Raw genomic sequence first — 27930 nt, 5'->3', positions numbered from 1 at the left:
GAAAGGATAAAAAAACCCACAGGGGTGTCATTCACCAAAAACCAAATATCTAGTAGTGGTAATATAATGCTTCATCCACTTACACCACATCTCCCCAAATCCATACCTACTCAGTAAGTACAACAAAAAATCCCAATTAACGTGATCATAAGCCTTCTCCATATCCAAATTACAAAGAATACCTAGAGCCTTGGCTCTAATTCTACTTTCCAAACATTCATTAGCAATAAGCACCGCATCGAGCAATTGTCTTCCCTTTACAAATGCATTTTGCGTCTTCAAAGTGATCTTCCCCATAACCAAAGTCATGATTGGCAAGAACTATCAATATGATCAACCTAAGCTGATAAAACCTTTCATGACTTATCAACTTTTGGAAGGGCTTAGAATATTCAAACCTATTCTCATTTCGTCTTCCTTCATTTACATCAAGCTACAAAAAATAAAATAAAATTCTCAACTTACAATTAGAAGACTAGAGGCCCATAGCAATCCCTGGAAGGATTCACTAATGCATCTCTATGATATAAATCAAAGAATAATAGAATAACTTCTCAATACATTTATTTTTATTTGAAATGACACCACGTTAACGTATACAATTTAGGAATTTAAACAATTTAGGACTCTGTTAATATTAGTTGTACAGATTATATTACCATGTATAGAGGCTGGATATTAGGGATCAGTTAGACTCCATGTATAGCATATTATCTACTTCCTTGTATAGTTTGGGATTACGTGGAATGAGAGGTGGTTTTTCCAGAAAGCCTTCTTGGTATTTTCGAGTTTCCCTAGCATTTTGACATAAACAGCTTGGATACTCAAGAAAACAACTACTCTAGCGGCAAACTCACTTTTTTTCTATAACACGAAACCTTCCAATGCAAGGCCCTTTAAACCCACCCCTAAGTAGCAAACCCAGGATACACATCCTCATCCACCAAAAATGTATATTAGGTAATTCAGGGAACTTCTAGTTCCAAATCAATTTCAGGATGTTTGAGTCTAACAACTCATCTTATGCTCACCCTTTGACCACTAAACCAAGAATTTTCCGAGACACATTTAAAACAAGGAATAAATGAAGTGGTTTTAATAAGAAAATGGCTTCCCACTAAACATTTCAAAATAATGCAGCCTTCATTTCAAGCAATCATGATGTTATGTGCACATATCAAGAAAGACACAAAAATAGATCAAATTTAAACCGGAATGACAAGAAATTAACTCATATTGCACCATATGCCAATGTAAATCAATACAACATTCAACAAAAAAGCCCATTCTATGGATTGTCATGAAGAGCATGACCAGTTACCAAAAGACTACAACACAAACTAAACTATTCAACACCCAACCTCATTCAAAAAAAGAATAAGCCCAATCCCATTCAAACCAAATCAAAAGGTTCCATGAAGCTTCAAACATCTCATATTAAACGTAAAGAAACTGTTAACAAATCACTAGAAGACATTGGCATGACTCCAGCTACTGGAATATATGGAAGTCAATTATAGATTCAGTAAATGGTTGTGGTAGTACCAACAAGAAAGAGGGCCCTACGGAAGTCAGTTATAGATTCGATGTTTAGGGAGTCTTCAGGAGAATGGTGCTCAAATGTGGTACGTAGACCATATAAAGTTTGTGGAAACACAATAGAAAAGGGTGGGAGACTTTCCTAAGCCATGCACGTATTGAAGTAGGTGATGGTTCTCAAGTCAAATTTTGGCATGACAAATTGTGTGGTGAACAAAGCCTCAAAGAAACATTCCCTGGCATTTTTTACCTTGTCCGGGCAAAGGATGCTTTAGTAGCTAATCCCTTGTTATTCTTTCATGGCTCCCCTCAATGAAATTTAGACTTCATTAGGGTAGCACAAGATTGGGAGTTGAAGGTTATCACCGAGCTCTTTGCCTTACCATATTCCATCAGGGTGACTGAGGGCACCATAGATAAGATCAGTTGAACCCCCTCCAAGAAAGGTAGATTCATTGTTAGATCGTTCTACCAAGTTCTAACTAGCCAAGGCATGACACCTTTTCCGTGGAGGAATATATGGAAGACAAAAGCCCTCTAAAAGCAACTTTTTTTGTTTGGACATCCTCGCTAGACAAGATTCTTACTACAAACAATTTGAGGAAACGTCGAGTAATGGTGTTGGACTGGTGTTACATATGTAAGAAGAATTGGGAATCAGTGGATCACCTGCTTCTACAATGTGAGGTGGCCAGGACCTTGTGGGATGGTTTTTTTGCGGGATGGTTTTTTTGTGGGAATAGGACTATTATGGGTCATGCCCTGTAGGTTGGTGGATTTTCTAACAAACTGTAGAGGACTCCAAGGCAATCCTCAGCAATATGGAAGATGACCTCTATATGTATGTGTTGGTGCATTTGGCAAGAGCGAAATGATAGAAGATTCAAGGATTGCGAGAGACCAATGGATGAGCTTAAAGTTCTCTTCTTTAAGAGCACTCTCATTGGATTAGCTAAAAGCTAAATCCAATAAGAATTTAGCTATTGAACCATAAAATATATCACATTAAAATAGCTATATTCCAAATATTTGGAATATAACTACAATAACTTCTAAAGTTATTTTCAAATTTGAAAGACATTGTTTATTCATCAAATTCATTTTATATCATTTGTTTCTCTCTCCCGAGATCTCCATCAACGTCTTTCTAGTTTTTATTTTTAATCCATAATTTAATTAGAATATGATTACTAATTAATATATAATATTATGAATAGTAAAATATGATAAAATAAAATAATTTCATAATTAAAAAAATTAAAATATTTTTGAAATTGATATATTAATTTGAGTTAGTAATATATTGATTATTAAATTAATAAATAATAGGTAGAATAGTAAAATATGATAAAATAAAATAAATTAATAATTAAAAAATTAAATATTTTCAAAATTATTAGTTATTCATTACTATATAATAAATAAATGTATAATCTCATGTGGAGATTTGATGTGAATAATTAAAATCAAATTACTATATAATAAATAAATGTATAATCTCATGTGGAGATTTGATGTGAATAATTAAAATCAAATTCATCTTATATTATTTTATTATTATATAATGAAAAAATAGTTATTCCAATGTGGAGATTTATGTGAATGGAATAGCTAAAAGTCAAATATCTCTTACATTCATCAAAAATGTCATTTAACTTTAGCTAATCCAATGAGAGTGCTCTAAAACCTTGTTCTTATGGGCAGGGGATCCTTGATTTAAATGGTCTAAATGTCCATGATTTTCTACTTTCGGTTGTAAACCCTAGTTAGGTAATTTCTCATATATATTTCCTGTGTACTTGGACTAGCCGCCTGTTCTTATGAATAAAATTCTTAATTACCAATAAACAAAAATAACTGCAGCTACTATTCCATAAAACATGGGTTTTCGTGAGATTTTCCCAGGTATAATTACCCAATTGTGATTCTATTATTGGTTTTAGAAGGCACATGATTAGGAGGTTCGCATCCTTGCTGAATTCTTTAACTTGTTATACACCATTGGAACTAATGATACAGTAGTGGATAAGTTTGTTTGGTCTCCTAGTAAAGGAAAATTTCTTGTACGCTCTTTCTATGAGGTTCTCACTACTCAAGCTAGTAATCACTTTCTTTGAAAGAGCATTTGGAGTAAAGCACCTCTTAAGGTAGCATTTTTTGTTTAGACTACATCCTTAGGGAAGATCCTGACCATTGGCAACCTAAGAAAATGTGGGTTTATCCTTATTGATTGGTTTTGTATGTGGAGAAATAGTGGCAAAACAGTGGATCATTTCCTTCTACATTGTGAGTTTGCAAGGGCCTCATGGAATTACTTTTTCAACAAAATAGGATTAACATGAGTTACGCCGAGGAGGGTAGTTGTGTTAGAGACCCCGACCTTGTCCTTAACACTAAGGACCACGAACTTGCCTTAGTGATGATGATAACCGAGTAACCTTGCGAACTTGCTTGGTCTTTAACAATGGGATAGTGTTTGAGTGATGAAATGATGGAGATGATGATGAACTTGGATAGGCTAAGTGTTTAGGGAAGACAAATCAATGTGGGCGGCTAGAGACTTGTTCTTGAGTGAGGCGCTAAGATGATGGGACTAGGGTTGAGTGGATGAGATGAAGCTAGGATTACGGGTTGGAGGCAACTAGGGTTGCCATGGATTATGGGAATGAACTAGGGTTGACGTGGTCTTTGAAGATTGGCTTAGGATTATGGGTGTTTGATGCAATGGGGATAGCTTGATGGTTGCCCTTGATATTGGGGCCTCTTGGATGATGATTAGGGTTGATATGGTAAAGTGTAGCTAGGGTTTTGTATGGTGGCTAAAGGTGATTTCGAGATTGGGAAGAGATGGACTGGGGTTGGAGTCTTGGAGGAAATGCTAGGGTTTGGAAAGTGTTTGAATGAGTCTAGGGTTGCTCCTTGACTTTAGGGATTAGGAGATGGAAGATAGGATTTGAATATGGCAATATAGGATTGAGATCTTTGGTTCACTTGAGTGATTGTAGGGAATGAGAGATTTGAGGGATTGGATATGGTAGATGAGGTGGAGTTTAAATGAGCCAAGAGTTGCTCCTTGACTTTAGGGATTGGCTAAGATAAAATAAGGAATATATGATTTGGATTTGAATATGGCAAGAGGGTGGAGTCTTTGGTTGACTAAGTCTATGAAAGGAGTTGAGAGATTTAAGAAATTGGATAAGTGATTAGAGTGAGTCAACTTTCCTTGAATTAAGGAAGTTGCCAAAGAGGTCTCTTGATGGACGGCTAGGGTTTGTGAGTGAGGGCAATGTGTAAGTCGGCTAGGGCTTAGTTGGATGAAGACTTTGTAGTAGCCGAATATGGAAGTGGAGTATATGGACTAGGGTTTTATGGAGGGGGCCGGCTAAGTAATTTATGGAAAGTGGACTAGGGCAAATACTATAGTGGGCGAGACTTAGTGTTTGGGTGGATCAAATGAGACTATGGATGAACACGTATGAACATTCAATAACACAATGATGAACAATTTCACCACCAAGTCAAGAATGTACAAAGATGAATGGACTCAACAAAAGAATATGAAGACTCTTTTTGGTTTATATGAATATTTAGATATGCAAGAAAGTGTAGATGAACAGGATGGAAAATAAGAACAATGAAGATAATGGATGAACAATGGATGAACAAGATAACACTTCAACTATTGATTCACGGATTGCACAATAGTTGAAATAAACCTCATAGATTGATAAACTTGAAAATAACAAAGATAACACAACTTGGATTCACGAATTGCAAGGTGATGATTCTCTATTAGGGATTCACGAATTGCACCCAAGTAGCCCAAGTGCCTAGCACCGAAACAGTGATCTCAAGAACAAGTCTACCCACTTAGGGAATTTGCCAAAGGTTCAAAAGATGTAAACTAAATACCTAAGGGTCCTATTTATAGAAAATACAAAGTGGAAACCCTAGTAGGTCCCTTGATAAATAAAAATAAATAAAATAAATAAATAAACAAGTGATAGTGGTGTGGAACCCATGGCATTGGCCCTTGGTGGCATTGGCTGGCCCATGCATGCCTAGGACCATGTCCTAGGGTGATTTTTGATGGGGTCTTGACAGGTTGACCTACAAGCTAGTTGGAGAGGGATCAAGGGGATACCCTAGATTGCAGCTATGTGGAAGATGTGTCCCATTTGTCTACTTTGGTGCATTTGGAGGGAAATGAATGACCGAAATTTTGAGCATCAAGAGCACTCCTTGGAAGAGTTTAAGAGTTTTTTCTGGAAGACTTTCTTTATGTGGGCCATTGTTATAGACTCTAATGGTCTCAACTTTCATGATTTCCTTGTATCAGTTTCTAACTCCTAACTAGGTGTAATCACATGTATACTTCATGTGTACTTGGGCTATGACTATTTCAATATCAATAAAATTTCTTACTTATAAAAAAAAATATTGGTTTTAGGGTTCATAGAGGAAAAAAAAGAAGATTAAGAAGGCAAAGGAGAAAGGGACACAAAAGAACTAAAGTGATTATCCCCACCCCGACCCTTTTTTCTTTTTTATTGTTTATATGATAAGCATTATATCCACAAATTCACAGCTGAAGGTTTGAATAACAGTTAACTACATCGTACATGGAAGAGACAATAGTCCACACTTGGTAGGATTGAAGTCTAGACTTCCTGTTAAACAAAATCTTTATTAATTTTTATGTGCTAAATTTGATAACTTAAATAAGCTTAATAATTGAGAAAATCCATGAGATGTTATCTGTACAATTATAAAAATCCTGAGATGTAACTATGTAACATTTTTCCATGCACAACAAAGTATTAATCTGCACCCATGTCAGATTTACAGTTCATTAACCCCAAAAAAAAAAAAAAAAGAAAGTCAGTTTTGCTCTTAAAATGCACCATTGTTTTGATAATAATCAAATGGAAGTAAAAGGAACATTATACTTTAGTATTACAGCTTTCTTATTTAACCAAATTTATTTTGCATAAATCATTGATAGCAAGAGAAACTTACTTTGCTACCTGACGCAATGTTCTCAAGGCAGGCGCATATAGGTCATTACATATGCAAATTACCTACAAAGACAGCCCATCATAATGATATTTGGAACAAAAATTTAATAAATGATGTATAACCACCACAAACTCACAGGTCTTGATAGTGATGCCGTTTTATGTCCCTTCTTTGAGGATTTCTTTCCTGATTGTTCTTCTTTAGCAACATTTTCCTTCCCCATATCAGACTTCTTTTCAGCAGACACCTACATGAACAAAACTTAATTAGATTATAGAACAGAATTATAGAGTAAGACATGTAGATGAACCAGCATAACCTAATATGTAAGGGTTTTGGTTCCATGCCCATTAGAACTGAAAAGACTAATTACAAGACAAGAGAAAGATCCAGTTGAACCAAAGAAGATGAAAAGATATTCAACTATGCGTTAGTGTATTAACTGATGACAGCTATGCAGCCTATACAGTTTCAGATCCTTCATTCAACCCCTGATTTTACTAATCTCAAAGATTATAACACTAGAAATGAGCTATAAAAGAAGAAAAGCAATTTTAGAAAGGAACTTGAATCAAAATTGATGGATGGGACTTCTTTAATTCACATATTCACCAGCCGAAACTTGACAGCCTAAGTTAAGAGTATAAGCTAATAAGGTATTATCGGGATTTCCTCGCTTAAACAGTTACATCGTTAGAATATTTTTTTTGGAATAACAGTTTAGTACAATTTACTCATGGCAGACTTAGTATAATACAATGTAGTGGTGGTCAAGCAACACAAAAACCATTTATGTTCCTAGCTATGTTGGTAATGGTAAATGAAGCATGGAGAAACAGTAATCCCCATAGTATGCAATAAAGAAACAAAAAAAAAACACGCTTCTCAAAAAAAAATTTGAATAAGATTAATTACATATGACTAAACAAGTGAATGCATGGTCCTAGACTCCTAGTACACACTTTTTAAAAGAAATTATCTCTAACAATAGAAATCCATATGAATTACCATCTTTAAAAGAACTTCCACAGCACCCTTGCCATCATTGAGAGCTCCATCTATTTCATCAATCACCTACAGAAAACACAGACAACTATCTCATCAGAACTCATACGAACAGAACCAAAATGTAGATATATTGCCAAATAAAGACCAACCAAACACTTCGGCCTTGAGTCGGCCATAACAGAGTTCATCTGGACCACATCAAGAATTTTAGCTTCCATTGTTGATGATGACCGATCATCACTAGCATTAACCTACATGGCACAAAACTTCTACCATAACATTAGAAAACTTAGAGAAAGCTACAAAGGTTGCAAAATGAACCTCTAAAATACAAGATCCTTAATTAATTACAAGAGAAGTGCTACAAACACAGAGATTCCACGAAAGTAAACTCACAAACTAACGTGGTTTCATGTGATCCGTTAAATCTGTTTTACAATAAAAATAACTTTACAATCTAACGAACCACATCAAGCCACGTTAGTTTGGGATTTACTTTTGTGTAATCCTTTTGTGACTAAAGTATTTCTCTAATTACAAATATTAAAAAAATGATTTGAATGAAAAATAGAAGACAAATAAAGTATACGTAAAATACACTTTCCACCCTCCACCTAACAGGTGCTTTACACTGTGCATCCCAGAATATCAAAACTAACAAATTGTACCCCAAAACCTAAAAGAAATTAAAAATATAAAGATAATAATTTGAATGAAAGAAATATAAGGCAAATAAAGTTTGGGGAAAAGACACTTCCCACCATCCAACAAACAGGTGTTTTACCATTTACCCCTAGGATACAAAAACTAACACCCCAAACCACTGAACTACCAAAAAGATGCAATATAACTCTGTTAAAAGCTGGCCGTCAAAATTGTGCCACACCACCTATTGTCACCTATTTTCCATCCATCTTAAGGGTCATAATTGAATGACTCCTAGTTGTCAGTTTTTTATAGTTGGAGAGCGCAATGTGCTAATTTTCGTAGCTTGAAATGCGAAGTGTAAGACATCTGTTACTTTGAGAGCAGAAAGTGTATTTTCCCAACAAAGTTTTAGACCTAACAATTTGATTCCGTCTTACACAATAATGCTGAGAGCATAATATGAGAAGCTTAAAACAATGAAATCTTATATGCATAGAAGGAACTATCAATTATAAAATCTAAATATTTTATTTAACAACAGTTACAAAATAACCATTAATGTAACAAAGCAAAAGATGTTAAATTCACCACAGCAAGGCAGATGATGTTACTTATGGCAAGCAGATGAAGGTACTTGTCTCAACATATTCAGACAACAAATGATTTGGCCTAAGTACTCTTAAATATGTACATATGCAAGAGTAAAAGGTAAGAACAAAACCTCCACCGCATGATACCCACAATGCTTAGCAGCTATATGTGCAAGTGTAGTCTTTCCAAGTCCGGGGGGGCCACAAAGTAAAAGAATCTGCAATGGTCATATATTCAGATGCTACTTGGCTTTCAATACGTAAAGTTGACAGCTTTTGGAATATTTAAAAAGTTCTTATGCTACTGCATATGAACAAATGAATGAGGGTGAAAGAAATCATGACAATAAATGCAAGCACAAGAACTGACAAGAAAGTTACCAATCAACTAGCACCTTTTAACAATCTGCATGGATAGATACAAAAGAAAACCAAACCAAACAGGAATTGATTTAATAGCACCCCCAACAGCATCCATGATAAGTTAATGGGTAGAGAGATTACTCTACAACATAATTTCAAAGACTCCAAAAGGCAAATATATCACCCTACAGCGTAATTGCAAAGAATCCAAAAGCAAATATGTTTCCTTTAGAATGAGTTTCCTACATACAAGCAAGGTATTTCATCACACATGTATATCCCAAAGCTTCTAACATTAAAATTAGTATGATGGGAAAAAAGATGTAAATTTAAGTCGTCGAATCAAAAGAGTATTAGTAGCTCTTCAATTGAAGGGGAAAAAATATATATCAGACACATATCAGAACTCAACATTTCAACCACATGCACCAACAAACGGTAGCTTGTACTGAGCAAACTCATTCAAGGCCCAAAGACTTCTTATTAGATGGCTACATGTGGAATACTTCAATACTTCATCTTCACTGGAAAAAATTGATTGGTCGAGAGGAAGTAATTGTAGCACATTGTCCAAATATATTTGAGTGCAGATTGACAAGACATTTAAGGTTCTCCACTATCATATATTTGTTAGTAAAAACCTTTTTTATTTCTTTTCATAAATACATATGGGTAAATCTATTTTGGCCTTGGGTAGTTTCTCATAAAGAGCATACACCAGAATCACAGAAATGCAAACAGGTCTACCAGGCAATCTCAAAATACTTCATGAGAAAAGGCCAAAAAAAACATTTAATTGGCGCAGGGTGTCCGAGAAGGAAGTCCTGACTAATTTTGAGGATGAACAGGCCCATGGCAAGGAGTCTTATGCAAGTGCACCTCCAGGTCTAAGGTTTAAATCCTCTTGGGTGCAAACAATTTTTAGGGGCCATTGAACTGGGGGAACTTTCCCTTGAATTTCTACAATTTTTTGGGTTTTTTTTTTTTGAGAAAAGGCCAGAAAAAGTTAAAAACAACAATAGTTTAACAGTTTTCCAATTGAAATTTTTAAAAGAAATGCATATTTTTAGGATTTTCTGCAATTTTTTAAGAGAGAAGGAGAAAGGAAACGAAATATATCTGCCAGGAAAAAAAATTAATTCAAACCCTTTTCATTTCTACCTTCTGTTCTGGCAGGCCAGTTAGCCTTGACTTCTTATTCCATGAGTCTTGAAGGCCTTGCAAATTGCTATTCTCATTCTCCAAATGGTTTGAATTTCTAAATCTTTCATTATGCCATTTGGGTCCTCTGTTCTTCCTCAGAAAATTTGAATTAAGATGCTTTTGATGTTGAGCGATAGAAGAATGTCTTCTCAAAGCAGACAAAACCTCATCTGATGTACTCCTAATTTCAGACCCAAAAACATAAGAATCCCACTGTTTAACCCACAAGAGGACCTGAAGTAGGAAAACTATCAAGAGTTAAGCAATGGGGATAATAGTCAAAGGAAACATCATACTTATAAAATAAATCTTTTTTCCAGAAGATTTTACTTTTAGAAAAATTACATGTGATATATTTACCTCTCGATTTGTCTGTTCATCACTGAGAAGCTCAGGAAATGAACTTGGAGCATATTTATCTACCCAAAGTTGTTCATGCACCACAGGTCTTTCAGGAAGAGTTATATCAGTCTGGCCTTCAGAACTTGCTAGCAAAGCCTTCAGTGGCACAACAAGAAGTTACAAGAAGCTTCCTAATGCATAAGGTATTATGAACAGAAAATCTCATAATCCAAGATAGTAACAGCTCATTTAACATCTCATGCCACAAGGAAGTATCAGTTTAATCTTCACTTTAGCTTATAGGGCAACCTGGACAGATCAGATAGAACTTCAGAATAACTTTTCCCTCCCTGAAAGTTGTTACCACACGATCAAAACTTTGCCCTTAAGGATCTATATCTCCAAAAACATTTGGTTTTTATAGACCCCCATTGACAAGTACGGTGCTATCAAGCTGCTAGGATGTAGTGAACTTGCTCTGCCAGGCCCTCATAAATAGGGTTGCATGCATCTCTCATTTTTTTTTTATACAATGGGGGTGGGGGGTTTCGAACCTAGGGTTTCCATTTAGAGAACCGAGTCATATGCCATTAGGCAGGCCATCAAGCTCTTGGCACATCTCTCATATTAGATGATAAGATGAAGTATCACCCCTATGAACAATGCTGAATCGTTTCTAACATGATTTTGTGAAGTGATGACACAGATTGTAGTAAATCTGGAAATCTGTTAAACTTGGTAGCCTTGTTAAATATGGTTCCAAAACTAGAGTTATTAAAAATATGAAGTACGCCTGAGCCAAAATTCTTTCTTTCATTCGCATCCAGGTTTACATTTTCTAGAAAAAAAAAACTAGGGAAGGAGAGAGAACTGGCATACCATTAAGGCTTCGTTTGTTTTCGCAGATGGGTTGAGATGAGTTGAAATAAAAGTTGAATGTTGAATAAAATATTGTTAGATATATTTTTTTAATATTATTTTTATTTTGGGATTTGAAAAAGTTGAATTGTTTATTTTATTTTGTGTGGGAATTTGAAAAGGTTGTAATGATTAGATGAGATGAAAAGTTTTGTGAAAGTGAACGAGGCCTAAGTTTCGTTACAAATCCCAATTCATTGGAATGCTATGGAGTTTGTAACTACATGTCTACGAGGTTTTTTTCAATAAGTAAAAAAACTAAATGCTAAATTAGGAAGGAATTACAGAAGATTTAGATCAATAGTTGAGAATTTAATTTCACCACAGACCTAGAGGACTCTAATCTTTCAAAACCATGGGCATTGCTTTGGCACCTCAACTGAGAATAAATTATAGACTATGATGTTTACCTTAGTAAAAGCCTCTTGCTCAACTCTTTGCAATAAAATATCGACAGGTTCCAAAATAAGACCTGCAAATTGGTTAGACCTCAAACCATTAACAGCCATGAAACTATAATCGATCCAAGAAAACTTAATGGTACTGCAAATTCACCCTGATCCTATACAAGATGACAAATTTCTTTTTGATCAGATAAAAGGTGACAAGTTTCATGATGATATCATGTGTACCAAAGATATGTTTTTTTTTTTTTTTGATAGGTGTGTACCAAAGATATGTAAGAAAAATGGATAGGGTTCTGGCAGATAAACTCTAAGCTTTTACTTCCCCATGAGCAAGTGCAGTATCAATCTAGACATGCCCACATAAGTAAGGATATGCTTAAAATCTACATATTTATCCTGAAATACAGGTTTCCATTACTAGAGCATGTGAACAGGGAAATATCGCAGATATATGACAGCATAATGCACATGATATACATCGCTCAATACACCACCTTTATATGATAGGAATTGAAAGTGCAATACACACACCACAAGTAGCCATATAGTTTACTTTACTGTTCAATAAGCCATCGGTCAATTGGCAGGTTTTATGGACAAGGCCTCAAATGCTCCCTAAAACTAATATTCCCATGTACCATACATAAAAACTCAATGTTGCCACATTTCCCACTAAGCATGTCTTAGTCCGATGAAATGAATGAAGACCATACCTAGAGTTAGTTTTGGAATTTTGGGGTGGCGAGAATCAACACCTTGTGGTCTCTGCGTGAAGGCTCAATATAACATAATGAAACGCTACCTTAACTCAAAAGTTTAACCTGCATCAGCATCAAGCTCAATGCTCACCATCCAAAGCCTTCGCCCAACAATAGGTGGAGCTAACATGAGAATGTCTTCACTCAACTATAGGAGCGACTGACTAACAAACACATTGTATTAATGAGCAGTCACTCACTCTTCTACAGAAACTACAAAGAATTGTATGGTAATCTATCACACAATGGACTCATTTTTTAGATTTAGATTTAGATTTAGATTTTTTTTTATAGGTAAAATAAAGTTTTATTAAGGAAAGAACTAAGCATAGCCCAAGTACACAAGACAGAACACCAAGATACAATTAAGAGCTAGAGATGGATACAAAGAAATCATGAAAATTGGCCCCATTGAAGACAATAGCCGAGGCCCAAAGGCATAAGGAATGGAAAAAGAAACATCTAAGGTCTCCCAAAGATCATTCCGATCTTTAAAACTCCGGCCGTTCCCTTCAAGACAAATACACAACGTGAGACAGGGGAATCATGTTCCACACGGCCTTGATGTGGGGGATGCCTTGAGGAGTTATCCAACAAGCAAAGAGATCCACCACCCTTCTAGGCATCACCCATGCAATTCCAATTTTGTTAAAAATCTCATCCCATAAAGTCCTTGCCACTTCGCAATGAAGTAAAAGGTGGTTCAAAGTTTTGCTACACTTCAGATTTAGATTATTAAGAATTGAAGTTAACATTATCATAAGTTTCTTTGTGAGGACTCAACGCAATATGTTGAGACAGTTAACCTAAAAACTTGGATTACATAATTTGTGTGTGCAATGCTCACCATTAGAACCCTTACAAGAACTAACCTAGGAGACCCCTCCTACTGTGGAAGTCATTAACAAACCTGCACAATCGTGTTATCTCAGTACTACGAGAGTTTTTACATAAATATAGGTTGAAGTAACATGGAATAACTATCACCTACTGGAGGAGCCATCAACAATGTGTATAGTCACATTAAAAATTGACTATACTCTTAAAAATTGACTATAGTTACATAAGTTTTTTTTTTTCCTACCAAAAAATTAATGCCATTTTGTTGTAATAAGCACCATACTCTGATACCAGTTTGCTGTAATTGGGAACTACGAGAAGAACCACTTACAACAATAGAACAGGAATCCCCATGCAAGACAACTAGATTTTAATGTGGGCTGGCCAATTTCATGCAACGCCAATCAAAACGGTCGATGATATGGATTGCAAACACTCTCATCATCCCTCACAACAAAGCCCACCAAGAACTTTCTTTTAGCCACATAACTCCTTGTATGGAAGAACCACCTTTAGCCAAATCCTCCATTCGGGTCAAAACTACCTAAACTTTAACAACAGTGCCTATTTTGAAGTCTTAATTATGATTCATGACTTTTCTCATGCCAATCTGGAATCATTGATCCACACCTATACAAGAGTTTTTTTTTTTTTTTTTTTGGTAATTAATAAGAGATTTATTACCAAGAATAGACATACCCTACATACACTAACTAGAAATGACAGAAAAGACTAAAGTAAATCCAGAAATTCTTCACCATTCATTACAGTAGCCTTAGCCCACAAACATAAAGTAATAAAGAAAAATTCCCTATACAGAAGTTATTTGAAGAATAGAATTTGCGGCAATTCAAATGGTTAGAAGCTAAAATTTTGATTTACATGAATTGTTGTAGGTCTCTTTTGTATACAACTTGTGTATGGGATTGCTACAATTGTCGTTTTCATTAATAAAATTCCCATTTGCTTATCAATAAAGAAAAATAGTTAGAAGCTTGTTGGCCAACCCGCTAGAGCTTTTTTTTTTAATAAGTTAAAATATTATATATATTAATAGGAGTAACCAAGTACACTGGATGTATACAAGAAAACACCTAGCACATACTAGAGAGCTCCTAATGACCCAAAAAGCCCATGAAAATTAGAAATCTATTCAAAATACACCAAACCTAAATTGGAATAGAACACACCTCTCTAACCCCAACCCCTTGTTTTCCATAAGACTAATACTTTACCCGAAACTCCCTCTAAGAGGACGTATTCATAATGCCCTCCCTTTAGTCTTCCCTCGACTTGAGCTACCTCCCTTAGAGTCTCAGTTGATTGCCCAAGAAAGACGCTTTAACTCCTTGCTTTTTTTAAAACTTGATTTGGTTTCAAGCGAGTGGCCCGCCTCAATCGCAGTAAGTAATGCTTTAAATTGGTCTTCACATCCTCCATATGAAAGCTCCACAATATGTTGAATCTCGTTAACCTTATGCAGAACTCAATCCAATGGTGAACCCGCTATACTATTTATCGGAGGAAGAGAATCCAAAGGAACAACATTATCCTCAAACACAGTTCCCAACTGTACTCCCAACCCTAGACATTCCTCCCCACAAGACACCAATGACAGACCCATTTCCTCCTTGCCATACCCTGCATTCAAATCTCGAACCTCCTCAACAGCTATAATGTTGTTGTCCATTATTGTTGTCACCATTAAAGGTTCATTCACCTCCGGCATAGATGTCGTCGTTCCATCGACAAGGACATTGCTTGGGGGTCTATCTTTTATGTGCCACTTTGTTAGATCCTACTGCTCCCTCAGGAGGCATAGAACAAGTAGGGGAAGCACTACCTTCTGTTACCCCCTTTTTATCTTCTGAAAGAGGCTCATCTACTTCTTCCAAAGTACTCAAAACCCTGGAAGGACCCCCATCTTCAACTGAAAGTGAACCCAGGGAAAAGGTACCAACCCCATTTGCAATTGGTGACTGAGGGCAGTCAAACGGCAAGTTGTTGATGTCCTGAGTGATACTGGCGTGAACAGTGATGCCGTCGTCCGACAAACCTATTTGTGACGGCGTCAAAGTACCTTTGCCAACTCACTTGAGGCCTTCAAACCTGTAGGATCTACCCCAGCCCCCCTCGTCCGTTTTCGACCCACATCCCAAATCCATAACTAGGTCCAGCCCCTTATCCACTTTAATCATAAGATCTCTCACATACTTCATAACTCCCGTCAATTGAGCTCTGACAACCCACAAGACCCCCTCCACTTCTCCCACCCTCAAACACTCGACAGATGTAGTCATTCCACCATGCAACACATGGTGCTTACCTTCCACTTCTCCCAATATCACTTAATAGCCTTTGTCTCCTACAAGTGCCTTACCATTGCCTTCCACCACAAAGCTATTCTCTAGGGGTGAAAGAAAAAACGATGAACTGGTAAACTGGACCAAACCTATGAGTTAGGTCCGGTTCAAAATCAATTTGGCCTACTACCGGTTCCATTGTTTTCAAAACCGGTTGAATTCAATCCAGTTCCGGTTTTCCTTTCTCTAATACCGGACCGGACCGGTTCATATAAATAATATATATTAATTTTTTATATTATATAAAATATTTTTTATATGATTTTTTATATTATATATAATTTTTATATCAAATATATATAATTATATATAAAATAATCTTGTATTATATTCTAAATTACTAATTAAAATAACATTAAGTTTTAAAATCTTATATAAATAACTGTATATGATCACTATAGTCTATAGTATTAGTAGTTATACTAATACAATATCACTATATATTATAATATACTATAATATATCACTATATTATATATTATAATATATCACTATAGTCTATAATACAATTATAATATATATTATAATATACTTCAATATATTATCACTACATTATTGTATACTATAATATATATAGCATATTATATATACTATGTATATAATATACCAGAAAAAGGGGACCGAACTGAACCGGAACCAGTAAAATTGAAAATATCAATTTAGGGCTGTAACCGGTGCGGTATCGATTCTTCAAATCTCAAAACCAGTGTATACCGGTTCGGTTCTGAAATGTGTCCAAAATCAAACCAAACCGGACCGATTACACCCTTACTATTCTCTATCGGACTACCCACCAGTGACCTCAACACCGAGGCATACGAGGCACCTTTGACTGAGGAAGGCCTTCCCACTGTCTTTCCATCAACAAACTCCCCTCAGTTTGCATGCTTCTAAACAGTGGCTTTGGACCCAATGACGCTTCAAATGGAAAGCAGAAAACATTTCCATCCGATAACATTTGCGCCTTCCAGAATCACCAACAAACATTTCCTCCATCCATCCCAAAAATCTAAGAGATGCAGAAAACTGCCCCTTGAGTTAATATGATGTGGAATGATGAAAACTCCATTACCCATCCTTAGCTCCCTGAAGAATCCCTCATGACAGATGAGTTCTAAACAATCATCTATCCACTTAGCCACCCATGAAACTGTTGACCCACATAGAAACATGAACTTAGTCATCCATTTACTATGTTCAGAGATACAAAAACTATTTCCTTCTCTTTCATAAAAACGAAAGATTTTTATTCCACCTTCAACCACCTCTCACCATCCATGAGACAAATCCACATCGCGCGTCGTCATCCTCTGATCCCAAATCACAATTCATAGGATCATTTCCCAAGATCTCGCTTCGTCATCTCAAGGAGAAAAGATGTTATATGGAAATAAAATATAGATCCGAGATGTTATATGAGAAAAGATGTTATGGAACTACACCATATATGCGCCGCCGAACCAAAGGAGTGGAAAATCCAAGTAGCCGGAGGGAGGACCGACGCCGGTGCCCTCAAAGGAGTCCCTGGAGCCCGTTGGTCTTGTCTATGGCGGTGGCGGAGGCGGAGGCGGAGGCACAAGTTCGACAGCCAATATTGCCTCCGAGAGATCTCCTTAACGTCGCCGAGAATCTAGTCAATTTAGCTCCAAAGAAAGACAAAGAGAGAACCCTGAGACAGTTTAGGTCGCCAGAAGAAGAACCAATGTCGAACTGCCCTCAGCAGAGTCGCCGGAGCCCGTCGGTCTTGTCTGTGGCGGTGGCGAGGTGCCTTAGGGTTTGGGGGAGGATGACGGCAGGGTTTGGGTGCCTTTTCTCTCTCCGTACTGCCTTAGGGTTTTTCTCACATCTACAAAGGTAACTAAGTAAGTTTTCAGCATGCTACGATATAAAATCTAAGTCAAAATTTTCACTCCACTTACATTCGCATTATATTTTCTTTTCCAAGCCATTCAAATTCAATATGATAGTTGAATCCTGATTTTATATGTATTTTTATTATAAAGTTAGTTGAACTCTCCCACATGCAGGGGTAGAACAACAAAGATAGGTGGAGCCCTCCCAAAGTTTTTAAAAAACTTTACCAAGTACTTAGTTTTCTGAAGGTGCCTGAAAAATAAGATAATTCCCCCCCCCCAAGACACAACTCTCTTCTTTTTCAGCCACAAGACAACTTTCTGCACACCAATCTCATAGATTTGAAATATTTTTGTTTTGTTATCGAGTTTCCTGTGCCTCATGCATTCTTTGTTTTATTATTATTATTTATTTATTTAGATTTCAAGGTTTCTTTTGTTTTCTCAACAAACTTCCCAAACTTGCACCAACTTTTTGTCATTAATCAAATCTCAACATCTCATAGTAGACAATAGGGGTGTAAGGAGTTCAGTCCGGACCGGAAAAACTAACCAGACCGAACTCCAGACTGGTCAGTCTCAATCCCATAAATTATGGACCAAAAAAATTCGGTCTGGGCCCAGAGTCTATAAATTGTGGATCGGACCAAACACCTATATATATTTTTAAAATATTTTTAATAGTTTAATATATTATTTTTATATAGTAATTATATAATTTAATGATGTAATTTTCATCTAATCTATTATCATTGACCATATAAAATATTTTTTTCATGAGTTAGTTATATGATCCAAGTTAATAATTAATTTAACTTTAATTTCGTAATTTAAATAAATTTTTTTATTAATTTATTTGAAAACATAATAAATAAATAATAATTGGGCCAGACCAGACCAGACCGATAGTTACCTATCCAGTCCGGTCCTTATGGATGTTCAGTTCAGTCCATAAAAAATGATAGACAAAAAATTTTGATCCATCACCCTCCCCCCCCCAACCAGATCGATGTACACACCTAGTAGACAACAAGATCTCTTGATCTCTTTTTACAACTTTTTTCATTCTTTTTCCATGGTGCCTACAAAAGTAGATGCACTTTCAAGAAAACAAGCCATTTGATACTTTTACAATGTCATTTCCCCAATTTCTTTTACACTTTTCCTTTCAAGTCTTCCACTAACTTATTTTGAAGGGTTTTGTAAGTGACAACTATGCCACCATCAACTTAACAATTAAGAGTGAAGAAAACAAATCGCCAGTGGATATTCCCAGTCTATTTATAGGCCAATTCCACTCCTGCCTGCTCGTTTCCCCGGTACGAGTAATAACCAACTAGCATATACAAATCCTGCTTCCTATTTCTCAAGTTTCCAGCTCTCTCTTTTGTTGGAACAGATGCAAAGACACTGAGTTGGTAATACATTGGAAAGATTGCTAACATTCAAAATTCTACCTTCTACTTTTTCCCAACATCTTCTAGAGAATCAAAAGGATTAATTAGTAAATGAATATCAAAGTAAAAGTAGTATACCACCCGACTGCTCTTTCATATCCAATTTCTTAGACCGCTCCTCGCCCACCACCCTGCATATCTTCGCATAAACCCTATCGCCGCTCGGTGCAGTCACCGGAATACAATCACCGTCTATATGGGATGCGTACCTCGACACGATCTTCTCCTCCGCGACACGCCCTTGTTCCTCGACGTCAGGATTGGTCTCCCTATGTGGCGGTGAGTAGCGGAGCCACGCCTCGTCAGAATCCGGCTCCACGTCGTCAATTCTGGACCGCTTCTCGTCCGACAGGCCTACATTTTCAGGGGTCAAGGCGTCGGCACCGTCCGAACGCGGGCGCTTTTGGCCGTTGGAGTGGATCTCGAAGAATAGGGCGGGATCTAAAGACGGTGTTGGTAGTGGTGGTTGGGGTTGAGGCTGGTGTTCGTCTTCTTCTGGATAGGGTTCCGGCGGTTCGAGGTCTACGTAGTCGTCGTAAAAGTGGGAGTTGGATTCGAGCAATTCAAGCTCTTCTGGAAGGGGAATGTCCATGTCCATATCCATCGGTGGATAGAGGCGCTCTGACTGACACTAGTAAGAGAAGCGAACAGCAACAGAGGGAGATGAGGGACTGTATTGGGCGGGAAAGTAAAAGCGGATGGAGCGGCAAAGAGTTCCCGCAGTGTGCCCAAATTGCCCTCCTATATATTCGCTAACATTATTGTAAAAGGAAAATACAAAATTGCAGCCTACTGTGCGCTGCAGCCGCAGCACACTCCACTGTATTGAGTGTAAAAAAAAAAAACACCACGCAGGTGTGCTGCGGCTACGGGCTGATGCCAAGAAGTCCTCATTGTAAAAACCTTTTAAAATAAAGATACATATACAAGTAACTAGACACCAAAGGAGAGCATCCTCCCTAGTCCGTTGCAGAAGAGGGGTGGAGTGTGGTATTCAGTTATTCCTTTCCAAAAGGAAATAATTGTTTTTCTCCATCGTGGACGGTGATGGCGAGAGGAGTCGACAGATTAGAGTTGCTATGAGAGAATTTTTGACTGATAGAGGAGGAAAGCTCTGTTCTAGAATTAAATGGAATGGAAGGCACGATGAAGGACAAAGGAGCTCGAAGTCTAGTGGAGAAGATCTGCTTGGACAGAGTGATTGTGAAGGAGATTCTCTCTTCCACGATGGGTAAAATATGGAAGATCAGCAAAGCGACGGTATTTCAAGAGGTAGGTAACAATATCTTCATCATTACTTTTTCTACCCATGCGGATTTGGCTAGGGTCTGGGATGGACGTCCCTGGCTTTTTGATAACTGTCTTCTGGTTTTTCAAGTGTTTGATGAGTGTGCTCAACCAAGCACGGTGAGGTTTGAGGAAGAAGCTTTCTGGATACAGTTACATAATTTGCCGATGGGGTGTATGGATGAAAGGAAAGGAATGCAGGTAGGGGGTTCTGTGGGGAAAGTTTTGGCGGTGGATGTACCGGCGGATGGGGTTGGTTGGGGGAGGTTTCTGAGGGTGAAAGTGGAGATTTCTTTGATGAAACCAATTGCAAGGGGTCGTTTGATCTTTGTCAATGGGAAGAGTGTGTGGGTGAGTTTTAAATACGAGAAGTTACCACGGATGTGTCTCACATGTGGTTGGATTGTTCATGGGGCTGAGGGATGTGTGAGTAATGAAAAATTGGAGGGGGAGGTCCCCCAATTCGGGGCTTGGCTTCGTGCAAAATCCTAGAGCTGGTGGTTGGAAATAGAAACCTAGATGGGAGCCTAATCCTACTAAGGGCCATGATTCCGAGTCTCAGTATGGAGGAAAGGAGAGTATAGATGGTGAGAAGGGGGAGGAACAACCTGATGGAGAAAGGGGATTAGATGGGGAAGTGGGAAAAAGGCAGGAGATTGAGTTGCCTAAGGGTGATGGTATTGATCTAGCCGAAAGTGATCCATTTCCTTTGGCTAATGTTGGTAGTGAGTGTTTGGGCAATTCTACTGACCTGGTGGCGGTGAATTTTTCTGGTTCTAAAGGGGTTGTAGAAGGGGTGCATGATGAGGGGGAGTTCTTAATCTAATGTTAAGGGTTGATGGAAGCGCAAAGCAAGGGGAAAGTTTGTGGCTATGGCACCTGCTGAGACTTTCCATTTGAAGAGAAGGATGGTCAGGGAGGGGGGTATGGAGCCTAAGGAAAATATAGTGTAAAAAAAAAAAACTAAAAAAGAGGGTGAAGGGTTCGTGATGTCTTCTGTGAAATGTTTGGGGAATTGTTTGGCGGAGGTTGTTCAACAGCCCCGCCAAGGGTCATTAAAATCATGAGTTGGAACTGTCGAGAGCTTGGCAACCCTCGCACAATTCAGTTCTTTTGCCATTTGGTATAGGAGAAAAGGCCAGAAGTGGTATTCTTAATGGAGACTAGATTAAAGAAATGTAGAGTTTCTAGAATTCAGAGGAGACTTGGTTTTGAGGGGTGTTTGGTGGTGGAGCCGATTGGTTTGAGTGGTGGTCTAATTTTACTTTGGAAAAAGGAGGAAATGGTGCAGTTAATCAACTACTCACAGCGTCACATAAATGTATGGGTGGATGAAGGGGTGGAAGGAAGAGATGGGTTTTGACAGGTTTTTATGGGGAGCCTATTGTTCAAAAAAGAAAGGAGGGGTGGGATTTGTTGAATTTTCTTGAACCAAGGGAAGGGGTTGGTTGGTGTGTGGTGGGGAATTTTAATGAGATAGTGAGCCAAGAAGAGAAGCAAGGGGGGAGACTAAGAAGTGAGGAGAAAATGGACTTGTTTCGACAGTCCTTAGAGAAAGGTAATCTTTCAGACTTAGGTTGGAGGGGTGATAGATTTACTTGGTGGAATGGGCATGTGGATGAGACTTTTGTAAAAGAGAGGTTGGATTGAGGGGTAGCCAACCATCATTGGCTGGCTTTAAACTCTGAGGTGAAGGTTGATGTTTTGGGTATTGTTTGCTCAGATCATAGTCCATTACTGTTCAGTTCATGCAACGAGATTAAGGGCGGCAGGTTTAGGGGAGGATATAGTTTCAAATATGAACTGTGTTGGGATTTGGAGGAGGGGTGTCATAGGGTTATTGAGCATGAATGGGGCAAAAGTAAGGGCTATACAGGCTATCTGCAAGGGGTGTTACATAAGCTAACAAGTTGTAGAGGGGCCTTAAAGTAGTGGAGCAGAAAATTGTCAAGGGATAAGGGAAATGAAATTGAAGAAAAAATAGAGTTATTGAGGCTGCTGCAGGAAGAGGGGGGCAAGAGCAGTTGGAGGAAATCCAAAGGAGAATGAAAGAAGTGGAAAAACTATTAGAACAATAAAATTTAGTATGGAAACAGAGGGCAAAAAAGCATTGGTTGCAGCAAGGGAATAAGAATAAGAAATTTTTTCATGCATGTACAAGTCAGAGGAAGAAGAGAAATTTTCTTGGCAAAATAAAGAATGCGCAAGGGGTGGAAGTGATAGATCCAAAGGCTGTTGCAGAAACTCTGAGGAACTATCATGTTGACATTTATTCTTCTTCTTGTCCTTCAAATGAGAAAATTGAGGATTGTTTAAGTTGTGTGGAGACCAGTGTTTCTGAGGAGTTGTAGATTAGAATGGAAATGGCTTTTATGGAAGAGGAAGTGGAAAGGGCTTTGAAGGAGATGTCCCCGTTCAAATCACCAGGGCCTGATGGTTTTGGTGCGGGTTTTTAACAAAACCATTAGGAGGTAGTTGGTGCAAGAGTAAAGGAAGTTGTTTAGAAAGTTTTGAATGGTGGTCAAATGGATAGGCAGCTCAATCACACATACCTGGTGTTTATTCCTAAGACAAAAGTGCCTGTATCAGTCAAGGATTTTAGGCCTATAAGCCTTTGCAAAGTTCTCTACAAATTGATCTCAAAGGAAATCGCAAATAGAATCAAAGGTGTACTGCAGTGCATTATTTCAGCCAACCAAAGTGCGTTTATTCCTGGGCATCTCATTACATATAATATTATGATTGCATATGAGTTACTACACTCCATGAAATCTAAACAAAAAGGGAAGGTGGGTAGCATGGTCATTATGTTAGATATGGCAAAAACTTATGATAGGGTGGAATGGTCTTTCTTGGAGGCTATCTTGATGAGGATGAGGTTTGGGGTAAAGATCATAAGGCTGATCATGGGGTGTGTGTGTTCAGTGTCATATTCAGTTCTTCTCAATGGGAGACCAAGAAATATTATTCGACCCTCAAGAGGGCTGAGGCAAGGGGACCCTTTGTCCCCTTATTTGTTCATCATTTGTGTTGAAGGGTTGAGTCAGTTGTTGAGAAAAGCTGATTTGAAGGGTGATATAAGGGGTATAGCAGTGGCTAGAGGCAATATAAGGATTAATCACCTTATGTTTGCTGATGATTGCATAATTTTCAATAGAGTAAGGGTGGAGGAATGGAGAAAAATTCAGGCTATCTTGAAATGTTATGAAGAAGTCTCGGGGCAGACCTTAAATAAGCAAAATACCTCCCTAATGTTTAGTTCAAACACCAGAGCTTTGGAAAGAGAGGGTATCAAGAGTGAGGCAGGTGCTATATTGTGCGACAATTATGAGAGATATTTAGGACTCCCTGTTGTGGTGGGTAGGCCAAGATACTATACTTTCCAAAGTATTAGGGAAAGGGTGTGGTAGAAAATTCAGAATTGGAAGACAAATTTTTTGTCCAGAGCAGGGAAGGAAATAATGATAAAGGTGATCCTGCAGGCCATTCCTACCGACTCCATGAGTGTGTTCATGTTGCCTAATAAGTTGTGTAGGGATTTAGAATCCATGATCTCTAGATTCTGGTGGAAAAATAACAGGACATGCTCGGGAATTCATTGGAAGAAATGGGAGTTGCTAGGTGTTTCTAAAGCTGAAGGTGGACTTGGCTTTAGAAGTTTGGAGTGTTTTAATAGAACTATGTTGGCCAAACAAGGGTGGAGGCTGCTATAGAGGCAGGATTCATTGGTGGCTCGCATTTTAATGAAAAATACTTGAAATGGAAGCTCTTTACTGAGGCTGAGTTAGGGAGATCTCCATCTCTGGTTTGGAGGAGTATTTGGGAAGTGAGAGGGAACTAAGGTGGAGGGTGGGAAATGGAAAAAGTATTCAGATTTGGGGTAAAAAATGGCTCCCTTCACCTACTTCTTTTTGTGTTCAATCTCCTGTAAAAGTCCTTGCAGATGATGTTAAAGTGGTTGTTTTAATTGATGAAGTGAGAAAGGAATGGAAGTGGAACTGATTGATAGGATATTTGTCAAGCCTGAAGCTGAGATGATTTGTGCCATCCCTATTAGTTGTCTTGGGGCTAATGATAAGATGTTTTGGGGTTTCTCAAAGAAGGGTAAGTTTACTGTGAGGAGTACTTACCATGCTGAGGTTCAATGGCAGTATGAGAGAAGAGGGAGCACATCTGAGGTAAGAAAAGATGCAGAGCAGTGGAAGAATTTGTGGTCGATGGATGTACCTGGTGGTCGTAGGCACTTTGTATGGAATGCCTTAAATAATGCTTTGCCCACGAAGTCTAACTTGTTCAAAAGAAAGGTGACTGAGGACTCTTTGTGTCCTATGTGTAGAAGGGAAGAAGAGGACGTGCAACATGCTCTATGGTGTTGTCCTGCAGCTGCTGATGTATGGGATGAAAACAGTAGTCATGTGAGAAAGTGGCTGAACCAGATTCATGATTTTTCGAGATTGTGGTCTGAGTTGAGTAACAGGCTGTCAAATGGGTGTTTGGAAAGGGTTGTAGCTATCATGAGGGGTATATGGGGGAGGAGGAATGCTTTTGTCTTTGAAGACAAGTTTGCCAGTCCTGGCCATGTGGTGAGAACAACCTTAGCTGGGTTGGAAGAGTATCAGGAAGCTAATGCAAAAATGGAAGGAAGTCGAGTGAGGTGTGAAGCAAGGAGGGAAAGAAGAAGATGGCAAATACCTGTGGGGGATAATTGTAAGCTTAATTTTGATGCGGCTGTTGATCTAAATAACAGGAGGATTGGTATTGGAATTATTGTTAGGGATTGCAATGGAGATATTCTGGCTGCAGTTTGATCTAGGAAGGATCATGTGGTTTCTCCTTTTATTATTGAATGTCTTGCTTTGAAAAGATCTATTGAGCTATGCTTGGAGATGGGATTCTGGTCTGTCATGATGGAAGGGGATGCAAAAGGGGTGATAGACGTAGTGCTTTTCGAGGAGAAGGATGAATATGAACATAGTCAGCTGATTGAGGATATAAAGAGGCTTCTAGCACAGGGACTACATTTGTCTTTGAGTTTTATACATAGGGAAGGAAATATAGTTACACATAAACTTGCAAAACTGTCATTACAAATTGCAGGTGAACTCTGTTGGATAGAGGAAGGACTACAGGAAATTTTACAATACATTGTGGATGATAATAGTTGTACTGTTTGAGTTTATAAATGAAATGAGGTATTCTTGATTAAAAAAAAAAACCTCAATTAAAAGTTTTCATGTTTTTAAATTGGAAGTCTCTATTAAATTAATTGATTGTATATTGAATTTTAGAAAATAATTGTAATAAAATATCATTATTAACTTTAAAATATAATTAAAAAATTATATTTTATCTTTGAAATATACATCTCTTGATTATGTGACTTGTTTCTCCTTCACTACTCCGTTTTTCTATTATTTTCTTTTCTTTTATTATCTTTTTAAGGTTTTGGTCTCTTATTTATATTTTTGGTGGTTTTGTTTTAACATTATTTATTCTTTTATTTTTTATTGGTCTCCAAAAATTGGTTTCAGCTAGGAGTGCAACCGGTTCGATCCGGTCCAGTTTTGGACAAAATCTAAGACCGAACTGGTATGCACCGGTTTTGTATTTTTCAAAACCGATTACGCACCGGTTACCCTCCTAAACCGATACTTTTACTAGTTTCCGGTCCGGTCTTTCGATTTTTTTAAGACTATTAGTATAGTTATAAGTTATATATTAGTATTAGTTATAAATTATATATTTAATATTAATATTAGTTATAAACTTTTAGTATTAATTATAAGTATAACTATAGTCTATAGTCTATATTAGACTATTAGTATTATTTATAAACTTATATATTGTATTAACATTTAATGTAATAATTTATAAATTATAATATGAAACTATTTCATATATGAATATATATATATATATGAAATTATAAATTAACATTTAATGTATAAATTTATAATTATATATTATATATAAAACTTATATATATTAATATTTAATATATATATATATATAATATTTTGTATAAAACTTATATATAAAAATATTTTTTTTATCAACCGGTCCGGTTCGGTCTGGTCCGATCTAAAAAATTTCTAAACCGGAACCAGATCGGAATTGACCGGTTTTCACATTCTAAGAACCGGTCCCGGACCGGACCGGTTCAAAACCGGTCCGATCCCGTCCGGACCGGTTTTCCGGTTTGAATTTACACTCCTAGTTTCAGCAAACACAAATGTCGGACAATTTCGTCTCTTATTGAGATAATATGTGATGAGATGAGATGAAAGTTGAATAAGATATTATTAGAATATTATTTTTTAATATTATTTTTATTTTAAGATTTGAAAAAATTGAATTACTTATTATATTTTATGTAAGATGTAAGGGGTTTTTCCTCCTATTGGCCCCTATAGCAAGCCCATGAGGATCTCTAAGGAAGTGAGTCAGAGAGCCCGGTCAAGGCCAACGACCCTCCTCTAAAAAGATTCAGTTGGCCTTTATAGAGTACTCAGCCATTGAGCAAAACCCACCCATGAAATAACTCACGCATGGGAAAAGCAGACGGTAGGGGCAAATGGGACTCGCCACCCTCAACCCCTCGATGACACCCAACTCTTGAAAACCTGTGCAGACAGGTGGGCAAGAGATACAAGAAATCCTCGATCTCCTAACAGCAGGCATGGAAGGGTTTAACAAGGAACATCTGCAGGGTAAAGTGAGTCAGGAAGCCATGCCAAATTAATGGGGCCCCTCTTCGGACTCTACACCGCATTAATGACGCAACCCCAAGAGCCATGCCGCATGAAAGGATTCTAATTAAGTGAACAATTGAAGTGACATGAACTCCTTGAGCCAAGTATGAGTTGTCCTCACCCAAAAACCTAGTATAAAAACCGACATCCAGGTACGAAGAACTCTCTCTGATTCCTCTAAACTCGGGCACAAACTACTAAGGAGATATACTGACTTAAGTATCGGAGACTCCAGACCTCTACCAAGGCCCTCCACTCTCCATGTTTTCTCAAGTTTGCAGGTGAAAAGCCCAAGACTCGAGTTGCTAGAACTCGGCCGAAAGGTGTACGAAACATGACATTAATAGTGGCGCCGCTGTGGGATCTCTATAGACTTCATGTTTCCTTCGTATACCTGCGACAACTCGTTACCAGACAACTAGGGATAAGAAAAAAAAATTCAACAAACATGGAAGCAAGGCTCACCGTGATAGAAAAACTAATAGGGAAGCTAACTACAGAAGTCTAGACCCTCCGAAGAGAAAACGAGGCACTCAAAGTAGCCACCAACGAACAAGAAAATGATGCAAGACCAAGTGACAGC

The 27930-nt window shown here is 37.6% G+C and overlaps 2 protein-coding genes across 2 annotated transcripts in view; one reads left to right on the top strand and one right to left on the bottom strand.

Moving 5' to 3' along the window:
- Nucleotides 1-20010, bottom strand: part of LOC108987775 (chromosome transmission fidelity protein 18 homolog) — a 33337-nt gene extending 13327 nt beyond the window's left edge. The window contains exons 1-9 of the mRNA XM_018960783.2: nucleotides 19387-20010; nucleotides 12041-12102; nucleotides 10731-10868; nucleotides 10329-10604; nucleotides 8936-9022; nucleotides 7716-7817; nucleotides 7567-7632; nucleotides 6695-6805; nucleotides 6559-6620 (exon numbers count right to left, since the gene is read on the bottom strand). Of these exons, the coding sequence (XP_018816328.1) occupies nucleotides 6559-6620; nucleotides 6695-6805; nucleotides 7567-7632; nucleotides 7716-7817; nucleotides 8936-9022; nucleotides 10329-10604; nucleotides 10731-10868; nucleotides 12041-12102; nucleotides 19387-19912 (1430 nt within the window). The 5' untranslated portion in view covers nucleotides 19913-20010. The remainder of the gene's footprint in view (nucleotides 1-6558; nucleotides 6621-6694; nucleotides 6806-7566; nucleotides 7633-7715; nucleotides 7818-8935; nucleotides 9023-10328; nucleotides 10605-10730; nucleotides 10869-12040; nucleotides 12103-19386) is intronic.
- A 4571-nt stretch (nucleotides 20011-24581) lies between these two features.
- Nucleotides 24582-25403, top strand: LOC118348889. The gene has a single exon (XM_035691445.1). The coding sequence runs from the start codon at nucleotides 24582-24584 to the stop codon at nucleotides 25401-25403; it is 822 nt and encodes a 273-aa protein (XP_035547338.1).
- Nucleotides 25404-27930: the final 2527 nt, after the last annotated feature.

Source organism: Juglans regia, chromosome 7, assembly GCF_001411555.2.
Source record: "Juglans regia cultivar Chandler chromosome 7, Walnut 2.0, whole genome shotgun sequence".
NCBI lineage: Eukaryota > Viridiplantae > Streptophyta > Magnoliopsida > Fagales > Juglandaceae > Juglans > Juglans regia.
The sequence above is the reverse complement of the archived record's forward strand: the minus strand, read 5'-3'. Positions and strand labels throughout refer to the sequence as shown.

What these genes read in the sequence shown, in the direction of transcription:
- LOC118348889 (XM_035691445.1), top strand. Translation starts at nt 24,582, where the DNA reads ATGGAAGTGGAACTGATTGATAGGATATTTGTCAAGCCTGAAGCTGAG.